General features: G+C 46.6%; 2 protein-coding genes and 1 long non-coding RNA gene across 4 annotated transcripts in view; 2 read left to right on the plus strand and 1 right to left on the minus strand.

Moving 5' to 3' along the window:
• The window catches only part of SRBD1 (S1 RNA binding domain 1), a 179325-nt gene extending 171794 nt beyond the window's left edge, over positions 1–7531 (minus strand). For both annotated transcript variants that reach the window (XM_081188468.1, XM_081188467.1), the window contains exons 1-2: positions 7366–7531; positions 2967–3046 (exon numbers count right to left, since the gene is read on the minus strand). In XM_081188468.1, the coding sequence (XP_081044594.1) occupies positions 2967–3046 (80 nt within the window). In that variant the 5' untranslated portion in view covers positions 7366–7531. The remainder of the gene's footprint in view (positions 1–2966; positions 3047–7365) is intronic.
• A 128-nt stretch (positions 7532–7659) lies between these two features.
• Positions 7660–16419, plus strand: LOC308584258. Its single transcript, XR_014006712.1, has 3 exons — positions 7660–7802; positions 14518–14987; positions 16083–16419. It is a non-coding gene; the product is annotated as an uncharacterized lncRNA (long non-coding RNA).
• A 9452-nt stretch (positions 16420–25871) lies between these two features.
• The window catches only part of PRKCE (protein kinase C epsilon), a 318307-nt gene continuing 316313 nt past the window's right edge, over positions 25872–27865 (plus strand). The window contains exon 1 of the mRNA XM_081188544.1: positions 25872–27851. Within this exon, the coding sequence (XP_081044670.1) occupies positions 27504–27851 (348 nt within the window). The 5' untranslated portion in view covers positions 25872–27503. The remainder of the gene's footprint in view (positions 27852–27865) is intronic.

Below are 27865 nucleotides of genomic sequence, written 5' to 3' on the forward strand. Positions count from 1 at the left end.
GCTCTGATTGGTGTGTGATTCTGAGGAAAATTTTATGCTTGGTTGTACATCTCTCTATGTACAAGGCGTGACCTAAGAAAGAAAAAACCCTTTCTGTTACGTTTCCCTTGAAATGTACGCAGCTTTTGTTCCATTTCCTCAGCAAACTGTTATCAAGACTTTTCTCTTTGGACTCCATCTACATTACTCTCACTGCGAGAAGCCAAGTTACAGGGAACCAGGCAGAGGGCCTTCTCGGTAGCGGCACCCGCCCTGTGGAACGCCCTCCCAGCAGATGTCAAAAAGAACAACAACTACCAGACTTTTAGAAGACACCTGAAGGCAGCCCTGTTTAGGGAAGCTTTTAATGTTTGATGCATTACTGTATTTTAATATTTTGTCGGAAGCTGTCCAGAGTGGCTGGGGAAGCCCAGCCAGATGGGCAGGGTATAAATAATAAATTATTATTAATATATATTATTATAGTGACTTTGCCAAAAGAGGAGACCTATACAAAGTGTGAGCAACCAAGCCAAACACTTGCTCACCCACCATATATTGTGGTCCACTAGGGCAGGGGGGGGGGCCGACACCACACAAACACACTTGGCATCATTATAGGTGTGGCCTACAGCAAAAACACTAACCCAAAGTTATCAGTGGTTACAAGCGGCTCACTACTTCAATCAAGAATGCCCTGACACAGTGTCATAGAATCATAGAATCAAAGAGTTGGAAGAGACCACAAGGGCCATCGAGTCCAACCCCCTGCCAAGCAGGAAACAATGTCATTATGGGAGTGTCACTCCATGTCATTATGGGATGTGAGTCTTGTGGGACCTGCCTCTTCCACCCAGCCTGGCTGACTGCAATGTGAAAGCTGTGGCGGCTGAATAGACCTCTGGTTTGAGGCATGCCGCTTTTGGTTTTGTCACCATGACCACAATATTTAAAACGTTTAAAACTATTTTTAACTTGTATGTGTTTAAATCCGGGGTTCTTTGTGGGATGTGCCTGGGAAGAGGGGGAGCAGAGAGAGTGGGGAGGGAATCGCAGTGGTTCAGGGTAGGGGGGGAGGTATGGTGTGGAAGGTGGGGCAGGCCGGGTAAGGGGCACACGGCCAGTGGCGTAGCGTGGGGGGTGCAGGGGGGGCCAGCCGCACCGGGCGCAACATCTGGGGGTTAGGGTTAGGGGGCGCAAATCCACGGGTTAGGGGGCGCAAATTACTTGCCTTGCCCCGGGTGCTGACAACCTACGCTACGCCACTGCACACGGCACAGGCAGTTGGTGACTGTGGCCTGTGCCAGACCCTTCTCCTACCTGGGGAATTGCAGTTGTCCTATCAGCCAACCCTTGGGTCTGGGGGTGCTGTTGCCGAATGCCAAGTCGGCTCGGAGTTAAGGGCTCCCCGTTTGCAGAATGCTCTCCCCCAGGGAGGCTCGCCTGGCGCCTTCATTATACACCTTTAGGCGCCAGGCAAAAACGTCCCTCTTCAACCAGGCCTTGGGCTGACTGGCATCCGATGCCCTTTTAAATATGTTGTGGGAAAGGGGGATTATTGGTTTGCTGTTGTTGCTATTTTTATTATGTATCTTGTGTTTTTTTATATTGTAACTTTATGTCGTGAGATCAACGGGTGACAAATTTAATAAATAACAGATCATCATATGGGAAATTTAAATTGGCAGTTAGCACACAGCTGCCCCACTGCTGCCACTAGGTGAGCCCAAATCCCAGAGCAAGCATTAACCCTAGTTTACTGTGTTGGACACCTGGAACACTAACAGCTGCATGAGGACCAGGCCTGACAGGAAATATTTACTGTGCAGTAGGCCCACTAATGCCACTTTAGGAACACCATCAGTTACTATATCCTCCAGTGCTGACCACTAGGTTCTCTTAGCGGAACACATCAATGTGGCTAAGTTGACTTGCTTCATAATACAGTGGTACCTTGGGTTTTCAAACGTTTTTGTTGATGAACATTTCAGTTTACGAACGCTGTAAACCCAGAAGTAAATGCTTCGGTTTTCGAACACACCTCAGAAGTCGAATATGCCACATGGCTTCTGCTGTGTGCAAGATCCTGAGGCCTAGCTCTTGGCTGTTGTGTTTTCAGTTTTCGAATGTTTCAGAACTCAAACGGTCTTCCAGCACAGATTACGTTCGAAAACTGAGGTAACTACTTAAATTCAGAATGCCCCAACCGCCAACCAATGGGTGGAGGTGTAATAAAGTTTTTTTTAATACATGGTCAGTCCAATTGAAATTTAAACTTGTTTTTAAAATTTGTCATTTGTTCATGAGCTATTGTTATCCAAACCGAGATATACCGTATTTTTCGCTCTACAGGACACACTTTTCCCCTCCTAAAAAGTAAGGGGAAATGTGTGTGCGTCTTATGGAGCGAATGCAGGCTCCGTGGCTTCAGCGAAAGCAATGCAAAGCCTCCGGAGTACAGCGGGAGCACTCCCGCTGCGCTCCAGAGGCTTCGGGCGGCTATCCCTGAAGCCAGGAGAGCGAGAGGGGTCGGTGCGCACCGATCCCTCTTGCTCTCCTGGCTTCGCTTCGCTGGAGAGGCGTTGCGCAGCTTTCCCTCTCTGCACAGCGCCCCTTCAGCGAAGCGGGAGGAGAAATGGAAGGGGCTCCATTTCTCCTGCACAGAGAGGGAGAGAATATTTTTTTCTTGTTCTCCTCTAAAACTAGGTGCATCTTATAGAGCGAAAAATACGGTGAACTTATTTTTTAAAATTCTGCCATTTGTTCAGATGAGCTATTGGTATCCAAACTGCTAGCATCTGAAACAAAAAAAGTACAAGGTACAATCATCATTTTAGATGCAGCTATAATGGACAGTTTCAATTTATTCCAATGTATTATATCCGTATGTATACCTTTTCAAACCATACTACAGTTAGACTGATGCAACTTGCTCCAATTATGGGTAATTTGGATTTTTAAAGTACTACACACAAATTTCAACTCACGATTTAAGGAAGGAAGGCAGCTCATCTTCTGGAACCCCTGGTTTTGGTGCTGTTCTAGTTCTCCTAGGGAGAGCCGACATCTGAAAGGTGAAATAGCCATGATCAAAACACTGTTTCCCACTTCAATCAGTTGGTGCAAATATAACACTTTCAACTGCTTAACTGTGACTCTGGATACTGACAGCAGAAGGCAGGATATAAATAATAACAATAATGTGTGATTCAGTATTCCAGATTAGGCCATAGGATCCTGTGATCCTTCTCTCATCCTTTCCTTAGGAGCCCACTTTCTCCTTATGGGGATAAACCACACTTAGCCGTTTACTTAAGCAATTTTAGGAAAATCTTATCTCACCTTAAGAAGTCAAATTATACAACAGATATTTAGCTGGATCAACAGCCCCCTTTAAAAAATCTCTCTTGGGCTGAGCCAACAAACAAACCAGGAACTCTTCCACTAACCATAGTTTCCAGTTTCATGTAAACCAAGAAACTATGGCTAACAGGTTCAGAACAAGTAGGCTAGGACACCAAATTTAACCCATGGCTTCATATCCCACATTGTTCTGAAGCCATAGCCATTTCTTGGCTACTTTTCACTGAGTTATACCAAACTGTCACAGCACAGTGTTGAAACAACCCAGCTGGGCTAGTTCTGGATTTGAACAGAGCTGCTAAGGAAAGAGGGGGGTTTGCCCTGCCAGACTTAAGGTTGTATTATGAATCAGCAGCTTTCTGCTGGCTGAAAGACTGGCTGCTTCTTGAGAACACTGATATCTTGGATTTGGAAGGGTTTAACAATGCTTTTGGATGGCATGCATATTTGTGGTACGACAAGGTAAAAGTCCATAAGGCTTTCAAGAACCATATTGTCAGGAAGGCAGTGTTTAATGTCTGGATAAAATACAAAGACTTAGAAAATAAGACCCCAAGGTGGTTGTCACCAATGGAAACTAAGGCTCAGAAAAGACTCAATATGGAGGCCAAATGGCCGAAATATTGGGAAATATTAGAAAAAGATGGAGATATTTGGAGATTGCAGAGTTTTGATAAATTAAAGGACAAAGTGCGAGATTGGTTACACTATGCTCAGATCAGGGAGGCCTTTAATTTGGACAAAAAAACAGGTTTCCAGGTGGAAAAATCGAAATTAGAAACAGAACTGTTAGAACCTAAGACCAAGGTACTTTCAAAAATGTACAACTTGCTGTTAAAATGGAATACTCAAGATGAAACGGTTAAATCAGCTATGATAAAATGGGCACAGGACATTGGGTACAACATTATGTTTGCTGACTGGGAAAGGTTATGGACCACCGGTGTGAGGTTCACGGCATGTAATGCCTTGAAAGAAAATATTATGGAAATGATATATAGGTGTATATCAAGCTTGCAAAAATATACCATTTGTCAGACAATAAATGTTGGAAATGTAAGGGAACTGAAGGAACATTCTTTCACCTCTGGTGGACTTGCCCAAAGGTTAAGGCTTTCTGGGAAATGATCTATAATGAGTTAAAAAAGGTATTTAAGTATACCTTCCCTAAGAAACCAGAGGCCTTCCTTTTGGGCATTGTCGGCCAAAGGGTGTTAAAGAAGGACCGAACTTTCTTTATGTATGCAACAACAGCATCAAGAATACTCATCGCAAAACATTGGAAGACCCAAGATTTGCCCACTCTGGAAGAATGGCAGGCGCAACTGATAAGACTATATGGAATTGGCAGAAATGACTGGCAGAATCCGAGACCTGGGAGAAGAGACAGTGGAAGAGGATTGGAAAAAGTTTAAGGACTATTTACAAAAACATTGTAAACTGTATGAATGTTAAGAAGATGCAGGCTAGAAAACAACATGGCATCAGTAATTTAGTTGAAAGAAGTATGAAAATAAGTGATACATAAGAACAAAGATGAAATTTTGATTAATATTATGTCAAATTTAAACATCTAAGTATTTGATAAAAATATCTAAAGTTGGAGACATAATATTTGAAAACTACAAAATAAGAGTCGAAAGAAGGTGATAAATTGCTGTTTATAACTTTATAACTGGGAACGCAGGAAAGGGAGATGTGAGGAAGTCCGAAAGGTTATGGAAATATGGTTTTTTGACACTTGATTATGTTGTATTTTATTTATTCTGTGCTGACCTTTTTGCTTTTTGCTTTTTTGTTTGTTCTATGTTGGTGATGGTATTTTATGTGTCTGGTGATCTATTGTTTAAAACCTTTAATAAATATCTTATAAAAAAAAAAAGGATTTGAACAGAGCTTCATTATATGGTCATCTCTCTGTAGTTCACTTGGGTCCCTAGCAAGCAGGAAGCAGTTGGCCATTTTAGCCTCGATGTTTGCATAAAGAAGCAAATATCCAGCATGCTAACAGCAATCTTATTCGTATTGATTTACAAAGCCCTGAACAGCTTAAGTCCAGGGTATGTTGGGGATTGTCTGAACCCCTGTATCTCAGCTCAGTGACTGAGATCCAGTAGGGGCATCACTGGTCGTTCCTCAAGTTGGTGTGGCTCATTTGTCAACCAGAAACCAAGCCTTGCGTGTCATCACCCCGGTCAATAGATTCAAACTTAAAAATGGAAAGCCTAATGCTGGTGGTCAACAAAAGAGGTTTAAAGACTGTCTCAAGGCAAATCTAAAAAAAAATGTAGTATAGACACTAACAATTGGGAAACACTTGCCTGTGAGTACTCCAATTGGAGAACAGCCTTTACCAAAGGTGTCATGGGCTTTGAAGACACTCGAACTCAGGACACAAGGGAGAACCGTGCTATGAAGAAGGAAGGCACACTTGGCAAATCCACACCGTGATTAACTCCTGCCTGGAAACCAATACCCCCACTGTGGAAGGACGTGTGGATCCAGAATTGGCCTCCACAGTCACTTACAGACTCACTTTTAAAACCGTGTTTATGGAAGACAATCTTACTCGGCTACAAGTGTTCGCCAAAGAAGAAGAAGAAGACAATAGGTTCAACAGGTGCCTGCTGAAAACGTTTCTGCTCCGCCAGGGGCCTATGCAGGCAATTAAGAATACATCCGTCCACAACAGTTAATTGATGCCTGACTTTTTATATGGTTTTTACTGTACGGTTTTATCTACTTCTGTTGTAAACCACTTTGATGGCAGCATAAAAATATTTTTATAAACATAAATTAAGGTTGTGCAAACAAGCTACAAGCAGCTGTAAGAGAAAACAGAACAAAAGAAAGCAGACGTGATTAAGAATCACCTTCCTCTTCCTTTCTCCCTAAAAATCCTCTCTATTACTTTTTTTTATCAAGTAAAACAAAGGCAGGCAGATGATTGGATGCAGCGCTTCCCTTCTTTTAAAAAACGGGAGTGCCAGGACACTGCGCGTGTCCATAAGGAGGAATGGGCAGATTTTTGAGGGGGGAACAATGGAGGAGAATAGACACCAAGCCTGGGGGAGTAGCATAAAGGTAAGGGTACCCCTGACCATTAGGTGCAGTTGCAGACGACTCTGGGGTTGTGTGCTCATCTTGCTTTACTGGCCGAGGGAGACGGCGTTTGTCCGCAGACAGTTTTTTCCGGGTTATGTGGCCAGCATGACTAAGCCGCTTCTGGCGAACTAGCGCAGAGCATGGAAACGCCTCCTGCTGGAGTGGTACCTATTTACCTACTTGCACTCTGACGTGCTTTCGAACTGCTGGGTGGGCAGGATAGCATAGTATGGTGCAGATTACACACCTACTTCATGTTAGGCCACCAAAAAGGGGGGGAGGAATCCTGGGAAGTAATAAGGCTGATCTGAGAAAGGTGAGGACAAGCAGCTGTCAAAAGGGACCAGCAAAAAGTGTATTTTGCTGCTGAGTCTCAATGAGCCCACTGAGGACCGGCTGTGGTTACACAAGAGCATGCCACATATGCACATGGGCACTCATATTATGAATGAACAGCATTCTTCGCCAGCCTGGCACCTTCCACGTGCTTTGGACCACAACTGCGCTGGCAGTGGCAGATGGGAGTTGTAGTCCAAAGCACAGGGAGGGAAATCAGCTTGGCAAAGCCTGCTGCACAGAAATAAATCAAAGTTTGCCTCCACAGCATATGGCATTTGAAAACAAATGTGATCAAGCCTTTTATGGTAAACTGATATGGGGTTTTTTTGTTTTTGTAGGAAGGCGACTCCGGTTGTCACTTGCACTTGTATGATCACAAACATGCAGCGATCCGACAGCCCTGGCGTTGCTTGGCTGGCTGCCTTCTTCCCCTCGTCCCGTTTTTATTCCAGAACCCACCGGGCACTCGGGAGAACCCCACACGTCTGAACGCAGCTCCCCGCTGTCGCCCCGGAAGCTCCCGAGTTCCACGCATCCCTCCCTCTACACGCTCCTTGTTCATCTCCTCTTCACACTCACCTTCCCGTAGCGGGTGTTTCCCGGCGGCGCCAAGAGCCGGGTGTTTTGTTGTTGAAGGCGACGCCTTCTCCTTGCGCCCCTCCAATCGCGGCTGCAGGCTCGGCGTTTGAAAGCGGCGCGCAGCGCCACCGGAGCCTGCGGGGGAAACCCAGGCTCTCCAAGACCCGGCAAGGCAAGCGGCGAAGGGGAGGAGCAGGAAGTGATTGCTGCGCGGCGCGACCAGGCCCCGGAACAGCCCCGGCTCCAATCAGGAAAGGAAGCTGAGCGCACTCCGGATTACTTCGGGAGCCAAGGGCAGAGGAGGGAGGGAGTCGGGAAGGGGGATCTTCTTGTTCCCCAGCTCGCCCCTTGCCAAGAGAGAAACCCAGGCGCGTGCCTATGGTGACCTGAGGATCCATAGCGATCTAAGGATGAGGTCTTGCGCACGGCGCAATCCCGTGCGTAATTACGCGCATTTTGGCTCGCTGTGCTCAATGGGAGTTTCTCGCTTAGGTGGGGAAAGTGGGACTCCGCTAGGTGTTGCTGGACCATAGCTGTCAACTTTTCCCTTTTCTTGCGAGGAATCCTATTCGGAATAAGGGAATTTCCCGTAAAAAGGGGAAACGTTGACAGCTATGTCCTGGGAAATGGGTTTAGCAGGGAGAACATCACACTTAGAATGTTGTTTAGACATTTAGTCGTGTCCTACTCTTCGTGACCCCATGGACCAGAGCACGCCAGGCACTTCTGTCTTCCACTGCCTCCCGCAGTTTGGTCAAACTCATGCTGGTAGCTTCGAGAACCCTGTCCAGCCATCTCGTCCTCTGTTGTCCCCTTCTCCTTGTGCCCTCCATCTTTCCCAGCATCTGGGTCTTTTCCAGGGAGTCTTCTCTTCTCATGAGGTGGCCAAAGTATTGGAGCCTCAGCTTCAGGTCTCAGGGCTGATTTCCTTGAGAATGGATAGGTCTGATCTTCTTGGAGTCCATGGGACTCTCAAGAGTCTCCTCCAACACCATAATTCAAAAGCATCAATTCTTCGGCGATCAGCCTTCTTTATGGTCCAGCTCTCACTTCCATACATCACTACTGGGAAAACCATAGCTTTAATTATGTGGACCTTTGTTGGCAAGGTGATGTCTCTGCTTTTTAAGATGCTGTCTAGGCTAGAACACTTAGAATAGTGGTTCTCAAAGGGTGTACATCATACTGGTGTAGCAAGAGAACATGGGCAGAGTCGAGGGGGGGCAGTATTTGGAGGCATGGCCATCATGACTAGTAGCCATCCTCCATTAACTTGTCTAATCTTTTAAAACCTCCACGCTGCAGATGCCTTGTATCAAAATCCACAGTTTAACTGTGGATTGAGCTGCCCCCACCCCCACCCCCATTCCAGTTAACACAGGAAGAGCTGGGCTTAAATCTTTTTTCCCCTCTGCATTTTAAACCTAAACAGTGAAATCCTGTACAAATCTTCACCCCGTTTTGTTCAATGGGGCCTACTCTATGGAAAGTGGATATAGGATTGCAGCCCAATTGTCCCCCAATAAATCACTCGCTTTAGGTGTTCTTTTACTGGTTTATTTTGTAGCTTTTAATGGTTTTTTGTTTGTTTGTTTTTTGCAAAGCCAATGTCATAAAGAATAGAACGTTTTTGTAGTTTTCTACCTTTTGGCCACTAGGTGCTGCTGTGTGCTGTCAAGCATTTATTTCCCACTTGGCAGCCCAACGTGTTTTAAAACCCACAGGGCTGTGTGCATGATTATTCATCATTATTGCTGCTACTTGAATAATTAATACCAAGAATGTGCAGAACTCACAGTGGGGGGAGGGGAAGGTTTCATGGTGGCATCTACCTCCCTCCCACAGATTAGGGGGGGTGTCTGTTCAGGGCAAGGGAGCTTTCTGCAGACCCGCCATGTACGGTATCTCCCTTGAATTATGATTGCTGGGAGAGAAATGTCTAAATATGCCTCATACTTAGCATGTATATAGCGCTTTAGAGCGTTGGTCCACAGCTGGCGGGTCAGGAGATGCTTCTGCAGGGAGGGGGAGTCTGTGGCCCTCCAGATGTCACTCAACTTCAAATTCCATCATCCCTGACCATGAAATTACTCTGCCTGGGGCTGATAGGAGTTGGAGTCCAACACCGTCTGAGGGGGCCCACAGTCTCCTCATTCCTGGCTCACAGCTTGACCCAAGGTGGGTCACTACAGCAGAACAACCACTGTCCAAATACGTGGTATTTTTTTAAAAAGCAATTAAGAAGTTGATCCCCAACTGCCTGTGGGAGCTAAAGGCTCCTCAGCTTGAAGACAACTGACTTTAGAGCAGGCATGGCCAAACTTGGCCCTCCAGCTGTTTTGGGACTACAGTTCCCATCATCCCTGACCACTGGTCCCATTAGCTAGGGATGATGGGAGGTGTAGTCCCAAAAACAGTTGGAGGGCCGAGTTTGGCCATGCCTGCTTTAGAGGGTTCAAGATGTTTCCTATACAGTGGTACCTCAGATTACATACGCTTCAGGTTACAGACTCCGCTAACCCAGAAATAGTGCTTCAGGTTAAGAACTTTGCTTCAGGATGAGAACAGAAATTGTGCTCTGGCGGCGCGGCGGCAGCAGGAGGCCCCATTAGCTAAAGTGGTGCTTCAGGTTAAGAACAGTTTCAGGTTAAGAACGGACCTCCGGAACAAATTAAGTACTTAACCTGAGGTACCACTGTATTTCTATTTCAGTCTTCCTCACAACAGCCATGCTGGGTAGGCCAGTATTGTTACCCAAGTATTGCTGGCTGAAGAATAAACTAAAGACCTCGCATCTGCATTATATATTTAAAGCGGTGTCATCCCACATTATAGTCATGGCTTCATCCAGTGAATCCTGGAAACTATAGTTTGTTAAGAGTGCTGAGAGTTGTTAGGAGATTGCTCTTCCACCTCGGAGTGAGAATTCCCAGCTTGGTTTAGTAATCAATCCCTCTTCCCAGGAATCTCTTAACCTTAGTAAAGTACTCTTCCCGGGAGTCTCTGGAGGAAGCCATGACTGTTTAAAGTGGGATGATGCAGTCTTAAATGTACTGTGCAGATGAGACTTAAAGCTGAGGTATAGTGGCTTGACTCTAGGTCTACAAAGGATTTGAGCCAGGGTTTTCCTGTTGCACTGCCCTGTCTCAGCAATGATACCAACCTGTTCCTGGACTTAATACTTAAGATAAAAAATTACTGTACAAGAACAGCTGGGTCTCTCATTCACACACATTCCCAACCTCACACAGTGATTGTGTCATGTGTAGGTTATAGGCCAAAGGATTGCCAACTTAAAAAAAAAAATCCCTGCTCCTGTGCCCTGAACAGCAGGTGTTCTGCAGGATAATTATTACACGCTGTGAAAAAACTACCCTAATTAACTGCTGCATGCGTGGCTGGCTGTTCCTATTAAAGGGTCAGGAGCAAGACAGATCTCTTTGGTCAGGTAAGCTGGCAACCATAACAGAACATTTGTCCTGAAACAACCTTTGTAATCGGGAGGGGAAGGGATATGGGATACACCCACCATCTTCCTTTGTATGCGCAGAGGTTGTGTGACTATAAATAACCCAGGCTATAAATGTAAATATTTTGCCCTCGTTAATTTGTGTGTGTGTGCGCGCAATATTTGTGATGAAAGGGTTTGGTGCGCCACAAAAATAGCTGTATGCGTCACCTGCTTCCTACGGTGCTTTGCAGCAGGACTCTGTGTCTTCCGACGAAGCAAAAGCAAACTTCATTCATCGCTTTGCATAGTTTGAAATCGTGCAGAAGCAGCGTAACTGATTGTACAATGAGAACCACGACGACGACAACAGTGCTTGCATGAATGAGAGGGCCCGTTCAACATCACGCTGAAGAGAAGTTTCAGTAATAATGACGAAAAACATAGTCTGGTTTTCAGTGGCGTAGCAAGGTCAGGTGGTACCCAGTGCAGAAAATTTCTGGTGACTGTCCCCCCATTGAAATTATTAAAAGGGGAAATAAGATACAGTTGCAAGTGTTACTTTCTGGTTTATTTACTTAACATTCTGAGCATAAGCACGTAAAACCTTTTTTCCTAACTTTGTTCTCTGCAAATTTTGAGATCACATCACATCAAAATCAATTTCTTTTGCTACTTTGTCACCCCCCTCAGTGATGACACCTGGGGTGGACCGCACCCACCACCACCACCGCCAGTTTTAGACCGGGCGTAAGACTCAATCTCCACTAAGCCAAAACACTGGGAACTAAGGCTTATGTCGTGTCCCGTGATGAACAATTATGTTGTGCACTGACACAAATTGGCCTTGCTTATAATTTGCCCTCCACGCACCCACTTTTCCTTGGTCCTTCAGGCCCAAATCCAGACAGGGAGGGTGGGGTGCCATGCCTAGGACCTGCAAAGTTCCAGGAGCTCGTCCTACTCTCGAGTAGGACCCTGGCAGAGACACATGCCCGACTGCCATGTTCCCTCCCTCCTAGTCTATCATTCAGGAGCTTCAAAAGCTTTCTTCAGCCCAAACATCACAGCGGCTGACGCCAACAGACATCGGCACACTTAGGGATCCACAGAGTCTTTGCAGCTTGCGTAACAGACCTGGTGTGATGGCCTGGGATTCCGATTCGGAGGATGAAACAGAGGAATCCCAGCCTGCACAGGAGTCCCCGCCTCCAGGGCCGGCTGAACTGGGGCAAGGCCTAGATGCTGAAGAGCCTGCACCTGTGGCAGTGCATCAGGAGCTGGCCCCAGGTGAAGCCCTTCTGGCCCCAGGGGGCTTGATGACTCAGTGGCCACAGGTGAGCCTCCTCCAGGGCCCAGTAACCCTTCGGCTTCTCCTGATCTGCAGAGGCTTAGGGCAGAGAGGCGAAGGGAACTGGTTGCCCCCAGGAGGAGTGCTCGCCTTAAGGCCAGAGGAGGCGGGGCTCCTGGGGGCCGGGACCGCCCCTGGCCTTAGAAGAAGATAAAGCCCGGTCAACCCGGCCCCAGGTTGCGGGAGCAACGTCGTTGTTGGCTTCGGACCTTCCTGTGTTCCTGATCCCTGCTCGGCCTCCTGTTCCTGACTATCCGGTACTCCTGTTCCCTGCTCGGCTTCCTGTTCCTGACTATCCGGTACTCCTGTTCCCTGCTCGGCCTCCTGTTCCCGACCATCCGGTGTTCCTGTTACCTGCTCAGCCTCCTGTTCCAGTGTTCCTGTTCCCCGCCCGGCTCTCTGCATCGGACCTCGCTCCTCTTCATGTGGACTCTGCTACACTCACGGTACCTTACCCCCGGGACCAGCACACCTCAGCAACTCAGCATTTTGGCTAATCTACTTTATTTACAGTGGTACCTCGGGTTACAGACACTTCAGGTTACAGACGCTTCAGGTTACAGACTCCACTAACCCAGAAATAGTACCTCGGGTTAAGAACTTTGCTTCAGGATGAGAACAGAAATTGCATGGCGGTGGCGCGGCAGCAGCGGGAGGCCCCATTAGCTAAAGTGGTACCTCAGGTTAAGAACAGTTTCAGGTTAAGAATGGACCTCCAGAACGAATTAAGTTCTTATATGTACCACTGTACATATAAACACACATGGAGCACTGCAACATGGCTCCCTCTCTCTCTAGCATCAGACAGCAAAGAGAGAAAGAACAAAGGACAATAGTCCCACTTCACGGAACACGGTAACACAAACATCCTGTCTCCGTCACTTCCCACTCTGTGGAGTCAAAACAGACACCATCATGTGATACACAACAATCCCATGACTGCAACCACGGAGCAGGAATTCTAACACAAAAATGCCCCACATTTTCCTGCTCCTGTGTTAGCTTGTGAAGCATCTGAGCCTTGCTGTACGACCAGACAAAATAATTCATGCCAATTTGTTGCCTCCACCCATTGCTGGCAGGGTGGGTGAAACAGAGTGACATGGGGTGCAGGATGGGTACCTTCGAATGCTACAAGGATGACAGTGACACTGGTTCTAATGATTTGGGTTTCCCAGCACTACTGTGATGGAAAACGGGTAACAGAAATGAGAAACCCTAAAGCAAGTTTTGAAAATAAACCACCTTTTCCATAGAGGCATCAAGAAACAGTGCATCTTGGCAGCTTCAGGGTGATGAACGTAATTGATTTTGAGCCGGAACGGGTCGCTTAATTATTGATATCTTGGTGCATTGTTAGGCCTGTTCCCTTTCTCCTCTAAAAGATGCTCTCAAGGACTTTGCACAAAGTAGACGTTTTGACAAACCATAGGCCCCCGCAGGTCTTTTCTGTTGCAAGGAGGTTGTGTGTGTGTGTGTGTGTGTGTGTGTGTGTGTGTGCGTGCAAGTGGTATGTTACAAGAGGGTACCTAACCCCCCCCTCCCCACTTCTTTTTAACTCCAACACCAGACCACTGTGTTCCAGTCTCATGTCATTCAGTCTTTCTGTAAAGGTAAAGGGACCCCTGACCATTAGGTCCAGTCGTGGCCGACTCTGGGGTTGCGGCGCTCATCTCGCTTTTCTGGCTGAGGGAGCCGGCGTACAGCTTCCGGGTCATGTGGCCAGCAATTCAATGTATTCCTGTTGTATTTTATTATTTTCTTGATACTGTAAGTGAGCCGGAACTGGTCTGTGACCGTAATAACAAAATTCAATTCCGCAATCCCCAAATCCTATGATTCTATTCTACCACATATGATTTAGCTGAGATTCCTGCATCGCAGGGGGTTGGACTAGATGACCCTTGGGGTCCCTTCCAATTCTAGAATTCTGTGAGCCTGTAGAGCTGTTCCTTACACTGCACTATTTTGAAAGTGTGAACATTTCCCTTTTTAATTGCTGACAGGCACAGTCTTTTGATATGTTGGGGAAATGGTCACATTTGCCAACAGCTGTGAAAGCTGCCATATTTCACCGAGTTATCATGTGGGATTTAGGATTGTAGAAGCCAGCGCAACGCTTATTTCTACCTACTTCACACAGCTGTTAATCTAATCGGGTGCTTTCGGCATGGAGAATCGGAAACCTTGCGCCATCTCGGAACTGACAACACTGTAACCGATTTATATAAATGCATGCTTTCAATTAGTACTAATTTAGAGCCCATATTTCCTCTTTAAGAAAGAATGTAATGTTCCATCATGAGTTGTGAGCCAATCACTCTCCTAAATGCGTTTGGATTTTGTTTTCCAGGTGGGAGACTTCAGCTATTTAGTTGTTTGGATGTCAGTCAATTACACTTAGGAAGCTCTGGTTAAATATATTTATGAAGATTTTCACATCATTAAGGCATGAAATTCAATCAGCAAGCATGAGCAGAGTAGGAGCTGCACTTAATTGGGATTTTGCCGTCGTTGGTATTCTGTCACCTCCTGGCACAGAGAAGATGATTTTCCCCTCTTCTTCCAATAATTGCTTTCACTGGCATGGATTTTGCTACTGGAAAATGAATTGTCCATTGGGCTGCGACCTTTTCTTTTTACTGAACTTGCTCCTAGGCCATTCAGCGCAGCCTAACGTTCAGACCACCTACACACTGACCTGTCTGCATCTCAAAAATGTCGTTTTCCTCGACCCAGAATTGTTCATCTTTTTCTTCAGCATGTTGCTTTCAATGTAGATTGATTCTGGATCCTGCTGGCCCCTCCAGCTTTCTTAAGCAGGTAAGCAGAAGAGCTAATTTATTGCATTTATATCCCACCTTCTTCTAAAAGGAGTACATGGATCACACACACATACCGCTAATCACTACAATGACCCTGTGAAGTAGTTTAAGAGGCTGCAAATGACCCAAGGTCACCCAGTGAGCTTCACAACTGAGTGGGGATTTGAACCCTGATCTCCCAGGTCCTAGTCCTACACTCTAACCCATGGGTAGGCAAACTAAGCCCCAGGGGCTGGATCCGGCCCAATCGCCTTCTAAATCCAGCTTGCGTATGGTCCGGGGATCAGTGTGTTTTTACATGAGTAGAATGTGTGTTTTTATGTAAAATGCATCTTTGGGTTATTTATGGGGCCTGCCTAGTGTTTTTACATGAGTGGAATGTGTTCTTTTATTTAAAATGCATCTCTGGGTTATTTGTGGGGCATAGGAATTCGTTCATACATTTTTTTCAAAATATAGTCCGCCCCCCCCCCCACAAGGTATGAGGGACAGTGGACCGGCCCCTGCTGAAAAAGTAAAGTCAAGCCTTTTCAGACAGCTTTGAAACAGAATTATTGATCTGGAAGTAATATTCAAATAATAATAATAATAAAATCATCATCATCAACTAGGTAACTGGAGATCTGCACTCAGAAATTTGCCCAGCTGTATCTAATCAGCATATGAAACCACCTTCACCCATATCCCATTTGTTTATTCACAATTCAATTGTCTTTCTTTTCATAACAGCTGCACTGTTTTACCAGCATTTTGTGGCCGAACCTTTTGCCGCAACCACAGTTAGGGTGTTTGCAAATATTCTGTGGCATCCCTTCTTCAGCCCCATTATGGACAACTCTGCTGGGGGGGGGGGTATTGTGCAGGAACGGGGGCACCTTCCCCTGCAACAGTGATGGCAATCGTGATTAATGAGAGTGCTTCTTGTACATTCAATCCTTGCTAGGAGTTTTGCATGCTCCTTCCACCAGATAGTGCTGTTTCTCTGCATAGCCCACTTAGAATGCGCAGGCCATGCAAAGGTCAGGGGCTGGCTCAAGGTAACACACAGCCTGCAGCTGTCAAGCCTCTCTCATTTCTCTTTGCTGTTTCACAGGCAAAGAAGAGTGAAAAGCAGCAGCCCATGAAAAGCCAAGCCCTAGGTCTACAAGCAGTGGAGGCGGTGAGAGATTTTACTTTCTTGGGCTCCATGATCACTGCAGATGGTGACAGCAGTCATGAAATTAAAAGACGCCTGCTCCTTGGGAGAAAAGCAATGACAAATCTAGACAGCATCTTAAATAGCAGAGACATCACCTTGCCAACAAAGGTCTGTATAGTTAAAGCCATGGTTTTCCCAGTAGTGATGTATGGAAGTGAGAGATGGACCATAAAGAAGGCTGATCACCGAAGAATTTATGCTTTTGAATTATGGTGCTGGAGGAGACTCTTGAGAGTCCCATGGACTGCAAGAAGATCCAATCTATCCATTCTGAAGGAAATCAGCCCTGAGTGCTCACTGGAAGGACAGACCATGAAGCTGAGGCTCCAATACTTTGGCCACCTCATGAGAAGAGAAGACTCCCTGGAAAAGACGCTGATGTTGGGAAAGATTGAGGGCACAAGGAGAAGGGGACGACAGAGGACGAGATGGTTGGACAGTGTTCTCGAAGCTACCAACATGAGTTTGACCAAACTGCGGGAGGCAGTGGAAGACAGGAGTGCCTGGTGTGCTCTGGTCCGTGGGGTCACGAAGAGTTGGACATGACTAAATGACTAAGCAACAGGTCTACAAGCAGTCCTCAAAACCAAATGAAGCAATAACTTCCCATCGCTACGTGCATTATTGCAAATTTTATATTGTGATGGTTTAACTGGGGATTTCCCAAACTTGGGTCTGCAGCTGTTTTTGGACTACGGTTCCCATCATCCCTGACAGCTAGATAAGGATGATAGGATTTGTAGTCTAACAACAGCTACAGACCCAATTTTGGGAAACTGTATTAAACAGTGGATGAAGAGCCTGTGGACCTTCATATGTTGTTGGACTCCAACTCCCATCTAGGGTTGCCATAAGTCCATAATTTCCCAGACATAGCCAGAATACTATAGTCGGAAGCAGAGTACAAACGGAAATTGCAAAAATATCCTGGAAAATCCTTAAATCATCCCACTGCTGGCTGGGGCTCATGGAAGTTGTATTCCAACAGCTTCCTGAGAGGCACAGGTTGAAATAACATTTTAATTTATTTTAATTAAATTTATTAATTTTTCAGTTTAAAGTTTTACAGTCAATTATTAACAGCCAACATAAAAACAAGATTCCACAGAATTTCCTGAACTTGCCTCCTCTGTTTTGTGAGTCCTTTTGCTAACCATTTCCTCCTGCACCTTTAATAATGATCCAAATCTTTTACATCTCCGTGATATCCAAAATTCAACATTAAACTACAAGTGTCATTCCAATCCTACTAATGATGTTAGCTGTTTACAATGGTTTTTAATGTAAATTATAAATTTCTCCCATTCCTTATTAAAATTTTGGTCTTCCTGATTTCTGATTCTTCTGGTCATTTTTGCCGTTTCAGCATAAGCCATCAACTTAATCTGCCATTCTTCTCTGTTTGGGATTTTGTCTTCTTTTCACCTCTGGGCCGTTAACATCCGAGCAGCTGTGGTCGTGTACATAAATAGCCTTTCCTGCTCCATTGGAATTTCGGCACCTATGAAATAACATTTTCAAATTGCTGTGTTAAGGCAAGAAACACACACACACAAATTGTTAGAGGTGATTTGGGGTCTTTCCTGCCTCTCCACCCCCAAACCCAGTAGTAAATGAACATGTGAGGCTATCTCACACTGAGGCAGCCCCTTGTCTGGCCCCAGATTGTCTGTCAGCCTTGACTGACAGCAGTTCTTTAGGGTTTCCTACAGAGAGATTTTTAGTGATGTATGGAAGTTAGAAGTGAGAGCTGGACCATAAAGAAGGCTGATAGCCGAAGAATTGATGCTTTTGAATTATGGTGCTGGAGGAGACTCTTGAGAGTCCCATTGACTGCAAGAAGATCAAACCTATCCATTCTGAAGGAAATCAGCCCTGAGTGCTCACTGGAAGGACAGACCATGAAGCTGAGGCTCCAATACTTTGGCCACCTCATGAGAAGAGAAGACTCCCTGGAAAAGACCCTGATGTTGGGAAAGATGGAGGGCACAAGGAGAAGGGGACGACAGAGGATGAGATGGTTGGACAGTGTTCTCGAAGCTACCAACATGAGTTTGACCAAACTGCGGGAGGCAGTGGAAGACAGGAGTGCCTGGCATGCTCTGGTCCATGGGGTCACGAAGAGTCGGACACGACTAAACAACAACAACAACACAGAGAGATTTTCCCAGCCCTGTTACTTGGGGTGCTTTTAACCAGAGACTGGATGTGGAAGCTTCTGCAGGCCAAGCACTGAGCCACAGCCCCTGGACTTGACAGCAAAGTTCTAATAGTCTTGATCCAGTGCCATTAGAATCAGAGAATCATAGAGTTGAAAGGGGCTTTCCAAACCCCTGCAATGCAGGAATTAAGAACTGGCTGTCAGGCAAAAGTTAACCACATAAAGCTTTTCCCATGTTTTTGTCTCTACTCCCTTCCCCAAAAAGCTTTGCCCATTTCATATCTGCATAGGGATAGGGATTATCTAAAATCTGCAGCAGCCTAACTCCCCGCTCCCTGCTGATTTTTACTGGTACTGTTGGATGGGTAGGGACGCGGGTGGCTCTGTGGGTTAAACCACAGAGCCTAGGACTTGCCGATCAGAAGGTCAGCAATTCGAATCCCCGCAATGGGGTGAGCTCCCGTTGCTCGGTCCCTGCTCCTGCCCAACCTAGCAGTTCGAAAGCACCTCAAAGTGCAAGTAGATAAATAGTAGCACGGCGTTTCCGTGCGCTGCTCTGGTTTGCCAGAAGTGGCTTAGTCATGCTGGCCACGTGACCCGGAAGCTGTACGCCGGCTCCCTCGGCCAATAAAGCGAGATGAGCGCCGCAACCCCAGAGTCGGTCACGACTGGACCTAATTGTCAGGGGTCCCTTTACCTTTACCTATTGGATGGGTATGTAGATCAGGCCTGCCTAATTTGTGACTCCCCAAGTGGCACTCCACTAGTCATGTGTTATGAGCCACTGGGTGGCAACAACAAGTGAGCAAACCTCTACCTCTTATCTTTGCGGTCATGAACATTCCACCGGGGTCACTTGCAAAAGTGAGCACCCCATCTCGGATGCTGACAAGAATAAAGGTAAAAAGGTAAAGGACCCCTGGACGGTTAAGTCCAGTCAAAGGCAACTATGGGGTGCAGCGCTCATCTCGCTTTCAAGCCGTGGGAGCCGGCGTTTGTCCACAGACAGCTTTCCGGGTCATGTGGCCAGCAGGACTACACTGCTTCTGGCGCAACGGGACACTGTGACAGAAACCAGAGCACACGGAAACTCTGTTTACCTTCCTGTCACAGCGGTACCTATTTATCTACTTGCACTGGTGTGCTTTCGAACTGCTAGGTTGGCAGGAGCAGGGGCAGAGCAACGGGAGCTCAGTCCATCACAGGGATTCAAACCGCCGACCTTCTGATCGGCAAGCCCAGAAGACTCGGTGGTTTAAACCACAGCGCCACCCATGTCCCATGCAGCTTACAATAATAATGAATGGTGAGCAGGTGTGTTCTTGAACTAATTATCCTAGTCCTTGGTGAGAAAAACGATGCTCTTTTGGGGATCCAGGGAACATTATCCTTGACCATTGCAGTTCAGCAAAAGTTACGCCTGATGTAGAATCTCCCAGGTTAAACTCTCAGTATCTCTAGTTAGAAAGGAGCTAGAAAACAGCTAGAGAGCCTAGAATCACTGCCCGTCAAAGTAGATAACACCGTGCGAAAATAGCTGCATGTGCTAAAAGAGCTTGGAGCAACATTTTAGTCTCACATCTGCCCATGATCTCAGCAGCTATTAGCCAATGCCAGCTGAAATGGGTCTTCCAAAAGCAAAGACTCCATTTGATCAGATGCCGGGGGTGTAACGCAGAGGAAGGCGATCTCCATTACGTTAAAAGGCATCTGGCTGGCTGCTCTTGGAGTACAGCGCTGAACTAGACAGATGTGGAGTCTGGCCTGCAAAGTGAATTATTACAGTCTCATCCATGCGTGCTCTGCATTTGTAAGGTTATCAACAATATACAACTGGTGATAATCAGAAGCGCCGATTTGCCATTGCATGAGCAAACAACTGAGAATGACTCCGTTGCCATGGGTGACATAAAGCTCTCCCAACTGCTGACAACTAATCCAAATCAATTAATCATATGAGCTTTTAAATAAATTAAATAAATTAAAACAGGTGGTTGAATGCAACTGTTCAGTGTTCCTACCAACCAACCAACCAACCAACCAACCAACCAACTGTAAAGGATATTCCATTCCATTTCACCTCCCTGTTTTTTTCCTATTTGACCACCCCCTCAACCAAACATTTTGCGACCACTGAGCATGTTGTCATGATTATTATATTATTATGCTGTGTATTGTGCTGCATAAATTATGTTCTTAATGTTGTAAATCGCCCTGAGTTCTTTGGATACAGGGAGTATATAAATTGAATAAATAAACATTAATCATAATGCTGCAAGTTAACAGAATTGGCTGAATCTCATCATCCCTGGTCAAATATGGTCCTCAGGAGGACAAAGGAACTCATTGGCAGAATAATTATGCAACTACCACCCTGTTCTGTTGTAGTGTTGATCTACATTGTCCCATCTTCCCCTTGGATCCAGCTGGGAAGGCCGTTTCCCTTTGGCATTCCCTTGACTTCCAAGACCCTTGACGGGAATGCTGAGCGGAGCAAGGATGTTATTTCTATGGAAGGCAAAGTTTTGCACCTTCTGATGGTGTAGGAAGTCAAGCCTGTGCAGATGATCCAGGCCAAATGGAGCACATGCTGAAATCTCAAGACATTACCTCACTGTCCGAGGTGGTGGTGGTGAAGGCAGGGGTTAAGTGAAGCCAACCACAGCTCATCAAAGCAATTATTGGGAGCCAGGAGGAATCCAGCTCTGCCTTCTTCCAAACTTACATTTGTCAACCATTTCTCACAGTTTGGACCGTGCGAAGAAGATTCCAGTGGGATCCTGATTTTAAGATAAATGAAAAGAGGCGAGGGAATAGCCAAACAGCTGGACGGAAAATCCCAAGCAAGCGTAATATTCACACCAGGCTTTTGCATCTACTGGTGTGCTAATGTCATCTCTTGGCACTGGTGGCTGTGTGTAATCTTATTCTTTATCCACATAAACAGCGCAAGGGCTATTCATTCATAAGCAGCAGGTGGGACCCACAGCAATATGTGGTAATGTGGAGTTGCCCTTTGTTCAGGAGTTCACCCATTCCCTTTTCCAATCCTCCCTGTTTTTTCTTACCCCCAGCCTCAGGAAGCAAGCAACATGTCTGGGCCTCTGAGTCTTCATTGGCCTGGATTTGCAGTTCCTCTTCAGATTATTTTCCCATTAAAAACTTTGTGCACTTTTGCAGACCTTGGCATTCCGAAGACTAAGGGTGGGTTTTTATTCTCTGTTTCTCATGTTCCCATCTTAAATTCAGTTCTCCACATTCTGCAGCAATTTGCAATGTGTGTGTTTTTTAAAAATCCTTGTTCAGTTTTTGTTGGTAATTCATGAAATTTCGTCAGCATTTTCTCCCAATAAACATGTTTTCCTATGCCTTTTAAACGACGGAGCTGAACTATTGAGCTCTCAATCTCAGTTACAGTTATATGTTACTGTTGGTGTTATTTTGAGTCACAATACTAATTGCATTGGGACATTCAGTATACATTATATGTTTATTATATACAGAGTTCTGTTTGATCAGATTCTCTGTATTCCTTCCTTGTTGGATTTTAAACTAAAGTACACATTGTTTGCAAGTGATTCCTCCTAATATTATTATTAATAATATATGATTGCTTCTAATACTGTGATCATATTTATGCATACTTTCCCCTAATATATGCATTTTGTATACAAATTTAATAAATAGTCAATTTCTTCCTTTGGATGTACTACTTTTGGCTTAGAAGAGTCCAAAAATCTGGCCATTCTGCTTGGCATTACACTCCTTGGATGTAATATTCCTGAAGAAGCTTTAAAACCTATGTTGTTGTTGTTGTTTTTAAAGGGTGGTTGGGTGCGTAGCCTCCATAACAGTGTGTTTTGCTAACCAGTTATCTCTATGTATCTGGATATAAATAAATACGCAGCAGAATATAATGGCAGCTAGTACCTTGGGTTAAAATCCAGTTGGGAAAAACAGGGCAGCTTAAAACTTGCTCACATTTATAACAGGCCTCATGTGAGAGTCTCTGGAGGGGAGAGCAGCTCAGAAGTGTTGCTGTTTGGCTCATAGCCAGGTGTTGCTTGTGTCCAGATACTGTTTGCATCGTCAAACCATCCCCTTCCAAAAGCAAACACACACACAAGCCCCCGGTGACAATATTATTGTAGAACCACTGACTGTGTTTGTGTATGCAAATCCCTGGAAGCAAGCAAGGCTAAAATCTCTGCAAAGAAGGCCTGGATTTCTTTGTTCGACAGCTCTGTGCATGGATCATAGATTGTAGAATTGTGGAGTTACAAAGGACCCTGAGGACTTCGCACCTGTCCCATATGGAGATTGAACCTGCAACCTTGGTGTTATCAGCACCACACTCTAGCCTGAATTCTGTACAGGGACCTGTGCAGGATTACACACTAGGCAGAGCAAGCTTAGGGCCCCAGCAAAGCAAGGGGCACCCAAAAATTGAGATTTTTTAAAAAAGAATATTTTTAATATATATATTATCATGGGGGGGGGGGGGAGTCAGAACTTTGCTCCACTCCACACTCTTCTCTTATTTCCCCCGTTATTTTTTTATTACTCATCATCATCACCGTCTGTTTACTTGTATGCCACTTTCCCACAACATTGTGCCCCAAGTGACTCACATCTCAAGCAAACAATTAAGTACAATGGTTAAAAAAGCATATTAGAAATACAGTGGTGCCCCGCAAGACAAACGCCTCGCAAGACGGAAAACCCGCTAGACGAAAGGGTTTTCCGTTTTGGGGGCGCTTCGCAAAACGAATTTCCCTATGGGCTTCCTTCGCAAGACGAAAGCCCATAGGGAAATCTCCGGGACAGCGGGGAAGCGCAGCGCGTCTTCCCCACTGTCCTCGGACCTCCTCCGAAGGCTGGCGGTGGGGCAGAGAGACCTCCTCCCGCCGCGGCCTTCGGAAGGCTGCTCCGAAGGCTGGCGGTGGGGCGGAGAGACCTTCTCCCCGCGCCAGCCTTCGGATGGCTGTCCTGAAGACTTGCGGTGGGAGTAGGGTTTTCCTTCCCACCGCCAACATTCAGAATGCTGTTCTGAATGTTGGCGGTGGGGAGGAAAAACCCTCCTCCCACCGCAAGCCCCGGGAACAGAGGAGAAGCGCTGCGCCCCTTCCCCTCTGTTCCCGTACCTGTCCTGAAGGCTTGCGGTGGGGAGAAAAGCCCTTCTCCGCACCGCCAGCCTGGCAAGCGGTTTCCATAGGAACGCATTAATTGATTTTCAATGCATTCCTATGGGAAACCGTGCTTCGCAAGACGAAAAACTCGCAAGAAGAAAAAACTTGCGGAACGAATTAATTTCGTCTTGCGAGGCACCACTGTAATAATATCTATCATTTTTTTAAAAATCCATGCAAGTGTTTATAAAACAATACAGACACATTGAACAGCTTAATACTAAACAGGAACAAGAATAACACCTAACACAGTAATTAAAATGAGTGCACAAAACATCCTCTTGCTCCAATATAAGCCAAGACTTCTGTAGCTAAATTCTTCAGAGTCATCTCTGTTTCTGCCTCCCCTGCTCCTTTCCCATCCTTCTCTTCAGTTCTTCACCATTCCTTTCCTGTCTCCTGCGTCTTTCTCTACACAATTCTCTGCACCTTTTCTAAAATTTAAGTATCCCCACCTAAAACAGGGAGCATCCTACTACTGTAACATAAATCGAAACAATGTGAGGTCATCAGATCCTGCCATGTGTTGCACGTTACATACATTTAGGGTTGCCACCTGTCCTGTATAATACAGGATCGTCCCGTATTTCAATGTAAAAGGCTAATTCCTGTATTGATAGTTTTTGTCCTGGATTTCAGGTCTTCTCTTTGTGTGTGCCAAGTTAGGGATCCTCTCCAAATGGATGTGTTTGAAAGGGTGCGTGAAAGGTCAGGTATTTAAGCTCTGGATAGCCAAGTAGAGACAGATTTAAAAATTCATGTGTGTGTGTTTTTTTTGGGGGGGGGAATTAAAGAGGGGCAATCCTGTTAGGCTTCAGCACCATAAAATTTGCCTCCCAACTGCCCCGCCCCACATTTTTTGCCAGAACAAAGCTGGCAACTCAAACACATGTGCATCTCAGCATCCTTGTAAGCTTTGTGCCATTTTGAAAAATAAACTTTTTTGTTATGGTTTAGTGCTGTTTCGATTTCGAATTACATATGGCGGGGACACTGTAATGTTTTCAGGGCTTAGGGCCCCTAAAGCTCTTAATCCGGCCCTGACAGAGATATATATGTCTGTTAGTCCTAGTGCTTCATAGGGCCGTCAGTATTAAAGCAAAAATTTGGGCCAGGATGTTTGTGCATGAGGCCTAGTTCTGTGCAGAGATGTCCGTGTGAGGCTGAATTCTGTCCACACACCCCAATGGGGGCCACAGTCAGCAGGGCCATTTCGAAGGTGAGCTACAGTCATTCCTACTCATACAATCCTGTTCCTTCTCACAGAATTACGGTAAACCTTGCCAGGCTGGAAATCGCTTGTAGATTTCCTAGCTTTTTAAAATTTATTTGTGTGTATCTATATTGTTATGCTGCTTTTAGGCCACAAATTGGCTCGTAAGCATAATAAAATCATGTTTTATTGCTGAAAACATCAGCATTGGTTTTTTTTAAAACCCCCCCCCCCCATCAGGTAGCCATTCTTTTGCTGCAGAGCAAAAGCCTTCCTAGGCCACATTAGCATGATGTAATCAGTCCTGGGCACAGATAAGCTTTTACAATGCACCACTCCTTGCTTGTGTTGCTGATTTTTATAGTTTGATTGATTTATTTATTTTAATGGGGGGGGGGGTTAGATAGACTCTCCTTCCTTGGAGGTTTTTAAGCAGAGGTTGGATGGCCATCTGTCACGGATGATTTAGCTGAGATTCCTGCCTTGTAGGGGGTTAAACTAGATGACCCTCAGAGTCCTTTCTAATTCTAGGATGATTCATGCAATTTTTTGTTGGCCTTCATATGGATTATGCAGAAGGACATAAGAGGTGGCTGCTCCATCAGACCGAAATCCTGACAAGGTCAACATCCTATTCTCACACCAGCCAACCCCATGTCTGTGGGAAGCATGCAAGTGCAACACGGCTGTCCACCTGTGATTCCCATCCACTGTTATCATAGAATTGCCCAGCTGGAAAGGGACCCCCAAGGGACATCTAGTCCAACCCCCTGCAATGTAAGAATCTCATCCATGACAGGTGACCCTCCAACCTCCTTTTATTCCAGCGGCGACAGAGGATAGCCATCAGCGCTAGTAGCTCTCTTCCATGAATTCATCTATCCGTTTTTTAAAGCCATCTAAGCTGATGGCCACCGTCGCCTCTTGTGGCAGTGAGTCCCATAGTCTTTTAACTATGGCCTGTGAGAACATCTCTCTGGCCCATTTGTGTGCCAAATTCAGACGCGAAGAGGCCTGTTCCTTGACTTTGACGCGCTATGTGCTTGACAAGAAGTCTGGCAGCCTTCGCCTTGAGCGGGATTTGAGGGGCTGGGCGTCGACGGTTCCCTTTGCCCTGCTTGCGATTTGAACGGAGTCATCATTGTCGTGGCTACTCTTTTATCGCCTTTGATTGCCTTTTCCAAGAGGAGTCTCCCGATAGGGAGCCCCCTTAGGCTCCCAAGCCGGTGATAAGGAAGGAGAACCAGAGAGAGAGAGCCGTCTTTAAAGGAAAAACCAGAGCAAGAGGCAAGGCGAAAGCGGCCCGGTTTGAAAAGAAGCGGCACTTGGAGACGCAGCGGCGAGGCGCGCGTAAAGCGGGGCGCACGGAGCCCTTTTGCGCCCGGGGATCGGCTGAAAGTCACGACCCCGGGAGGAGAAGCAGCTGCGGCGGCGGCTGCTCTCCTTTGCCTTCCCCGCTCGGAGCTGTTGCTCGCCGGCGATCGCTCAAAGTGCTCCCCCAACAGGCAAAAACTTTCTCTTCGCGCACTCGTGCTGCCTCGCTCGCAGGCACACACACTGACGTCTTTTGCGCATTTCCTGCATTAGGGAGACAGACCCAGAGAGCGAGCGAGCGAGAGAGAGAGGTGGGGTAGGGCTCCTCCAGCCCAGCGCCAGACACACCAGGCGGGCGAGCGGCGCAAAAACAGCGAGCGCCCGGAGAGAGCGAGCGAGCGAGCGCGGGGAGAGCGAGTGCCAAGGGAGCGAGCCGGAGACAGAGAGAGCAACCCATCGCCGTGCTGGTTTGGGTCGTTTGGCGAAATATATTATTATTTTTGTTCTACATCTATTATTATTATTTTATTTTTTTTAAAAAATAAGCTCCGTAAGTTGAACTCCCGCGCTGAGCAGTCCGATCCGGAGCCGCTTCTCCCCATGCCTTGGATTCGATCCACTGGATCCTTGGCCTTGGAAGAGGAGGAGGCGGAGGAGGAGAAGGCGGCGAGGAGGCTCCTGCAGCCGAGGCGGATGTAAGGTTCCCTGGCTGGGCTGGACTGTGTGATTTCTCTGCTGCTTCGTCTCCCAGCCGGGGAGGCGGCGGAGCAGCCAGGGCGGCTCGCTCGCTTTGCTGCTTCTGGGTGGGTTTTGTTATTATTTTTCAAACTCCCCCTTCTTCCTCCCTCCTCCTGGGCTGCCGCCGCCGCCGCCGCCGCCGCACACAGACAAGACAGCACTAGCGTGTGCAAGAGCTTCGGATTGTTTTTCTGTGTGTGTGTTTGTGTGCAGAAGACTGATCCAGGATTATGATCTAAAAAGGGGGGGGTGCGGAGGAGGAGGAGGGGGGGAAAGAAAGTCTGTTTCTCTCTATCCAGAGGCTCCTCTGATTTTGCTCCGATTGCATTTTGGATTCCTGCAAGCAGGGACGTCTCCCCCCCTCCCCTCCCCTCCCGTCCCTTCCTTGTTTTTCCGTTAGGAAACACACACAGGCAGAGAAAGGACGAGACCTCGATGCATGTCTGCATGCAGGCGTGTGTGTATTCCCCGGGCGTCGCGAGAGGAAGGGCTAAATAATCACAGGTAGCAGAAAAAAGCAACAAAAGGAGAGAGCCCCCCTTTTCCCGCCGCCCTGCTGTTCTGAAGCCTGCACCTCCTTCCACTCCAACCTGCCTTCTTATTTATTGGAGAAATCTCCTCGGATCCCTCCGCACTTCAGAGTGTGTGCTTTAATCCCAGGGAAAATTAACAACAACAACAACTAGTGAAGCCATCTAACCATGGTGGTTTTCAATGGCATGCTGAAAATAAAAATCTGCGAAGCGGTGAATCTCAAGCCCACAGCTTGGTCCCTGCGGCATGCGGTGGGTCCCAAACCACAGACCTTCCTGCTGGACCCTTACATTGCCCTCAATGTGGACGACTCCCGGATCGGCCAGACCTCGACCAAGCAGAAGACCAACAGCCCTGCCTGGAACGATGAGTTTGTCACGGACGTTTGCAACGGCCGGAAGATCGAGATGGCCGTTTTCCACGATGCCCCCATTGGGTACGACGATTTCGTGGCCAACTGCACCATCCAGTTTGAGGACTTGCTGCAGAACGGGAGCCGCCACTTTGAGGACTGGGTGAGTGTTCGCGT

The sequence above is a fragment of the Podarcis bocagei genome (genome assembly GCF_964188305.1).
Source record: "Podarcis bocagei genome assembly, chromosome: 3".
Lineage (NCBI taxonomy): Eukaryota > Metazoa > Chordata > Lepidosauria > Squamata > Lacertidae > Podarcis > Podarcis bocagei.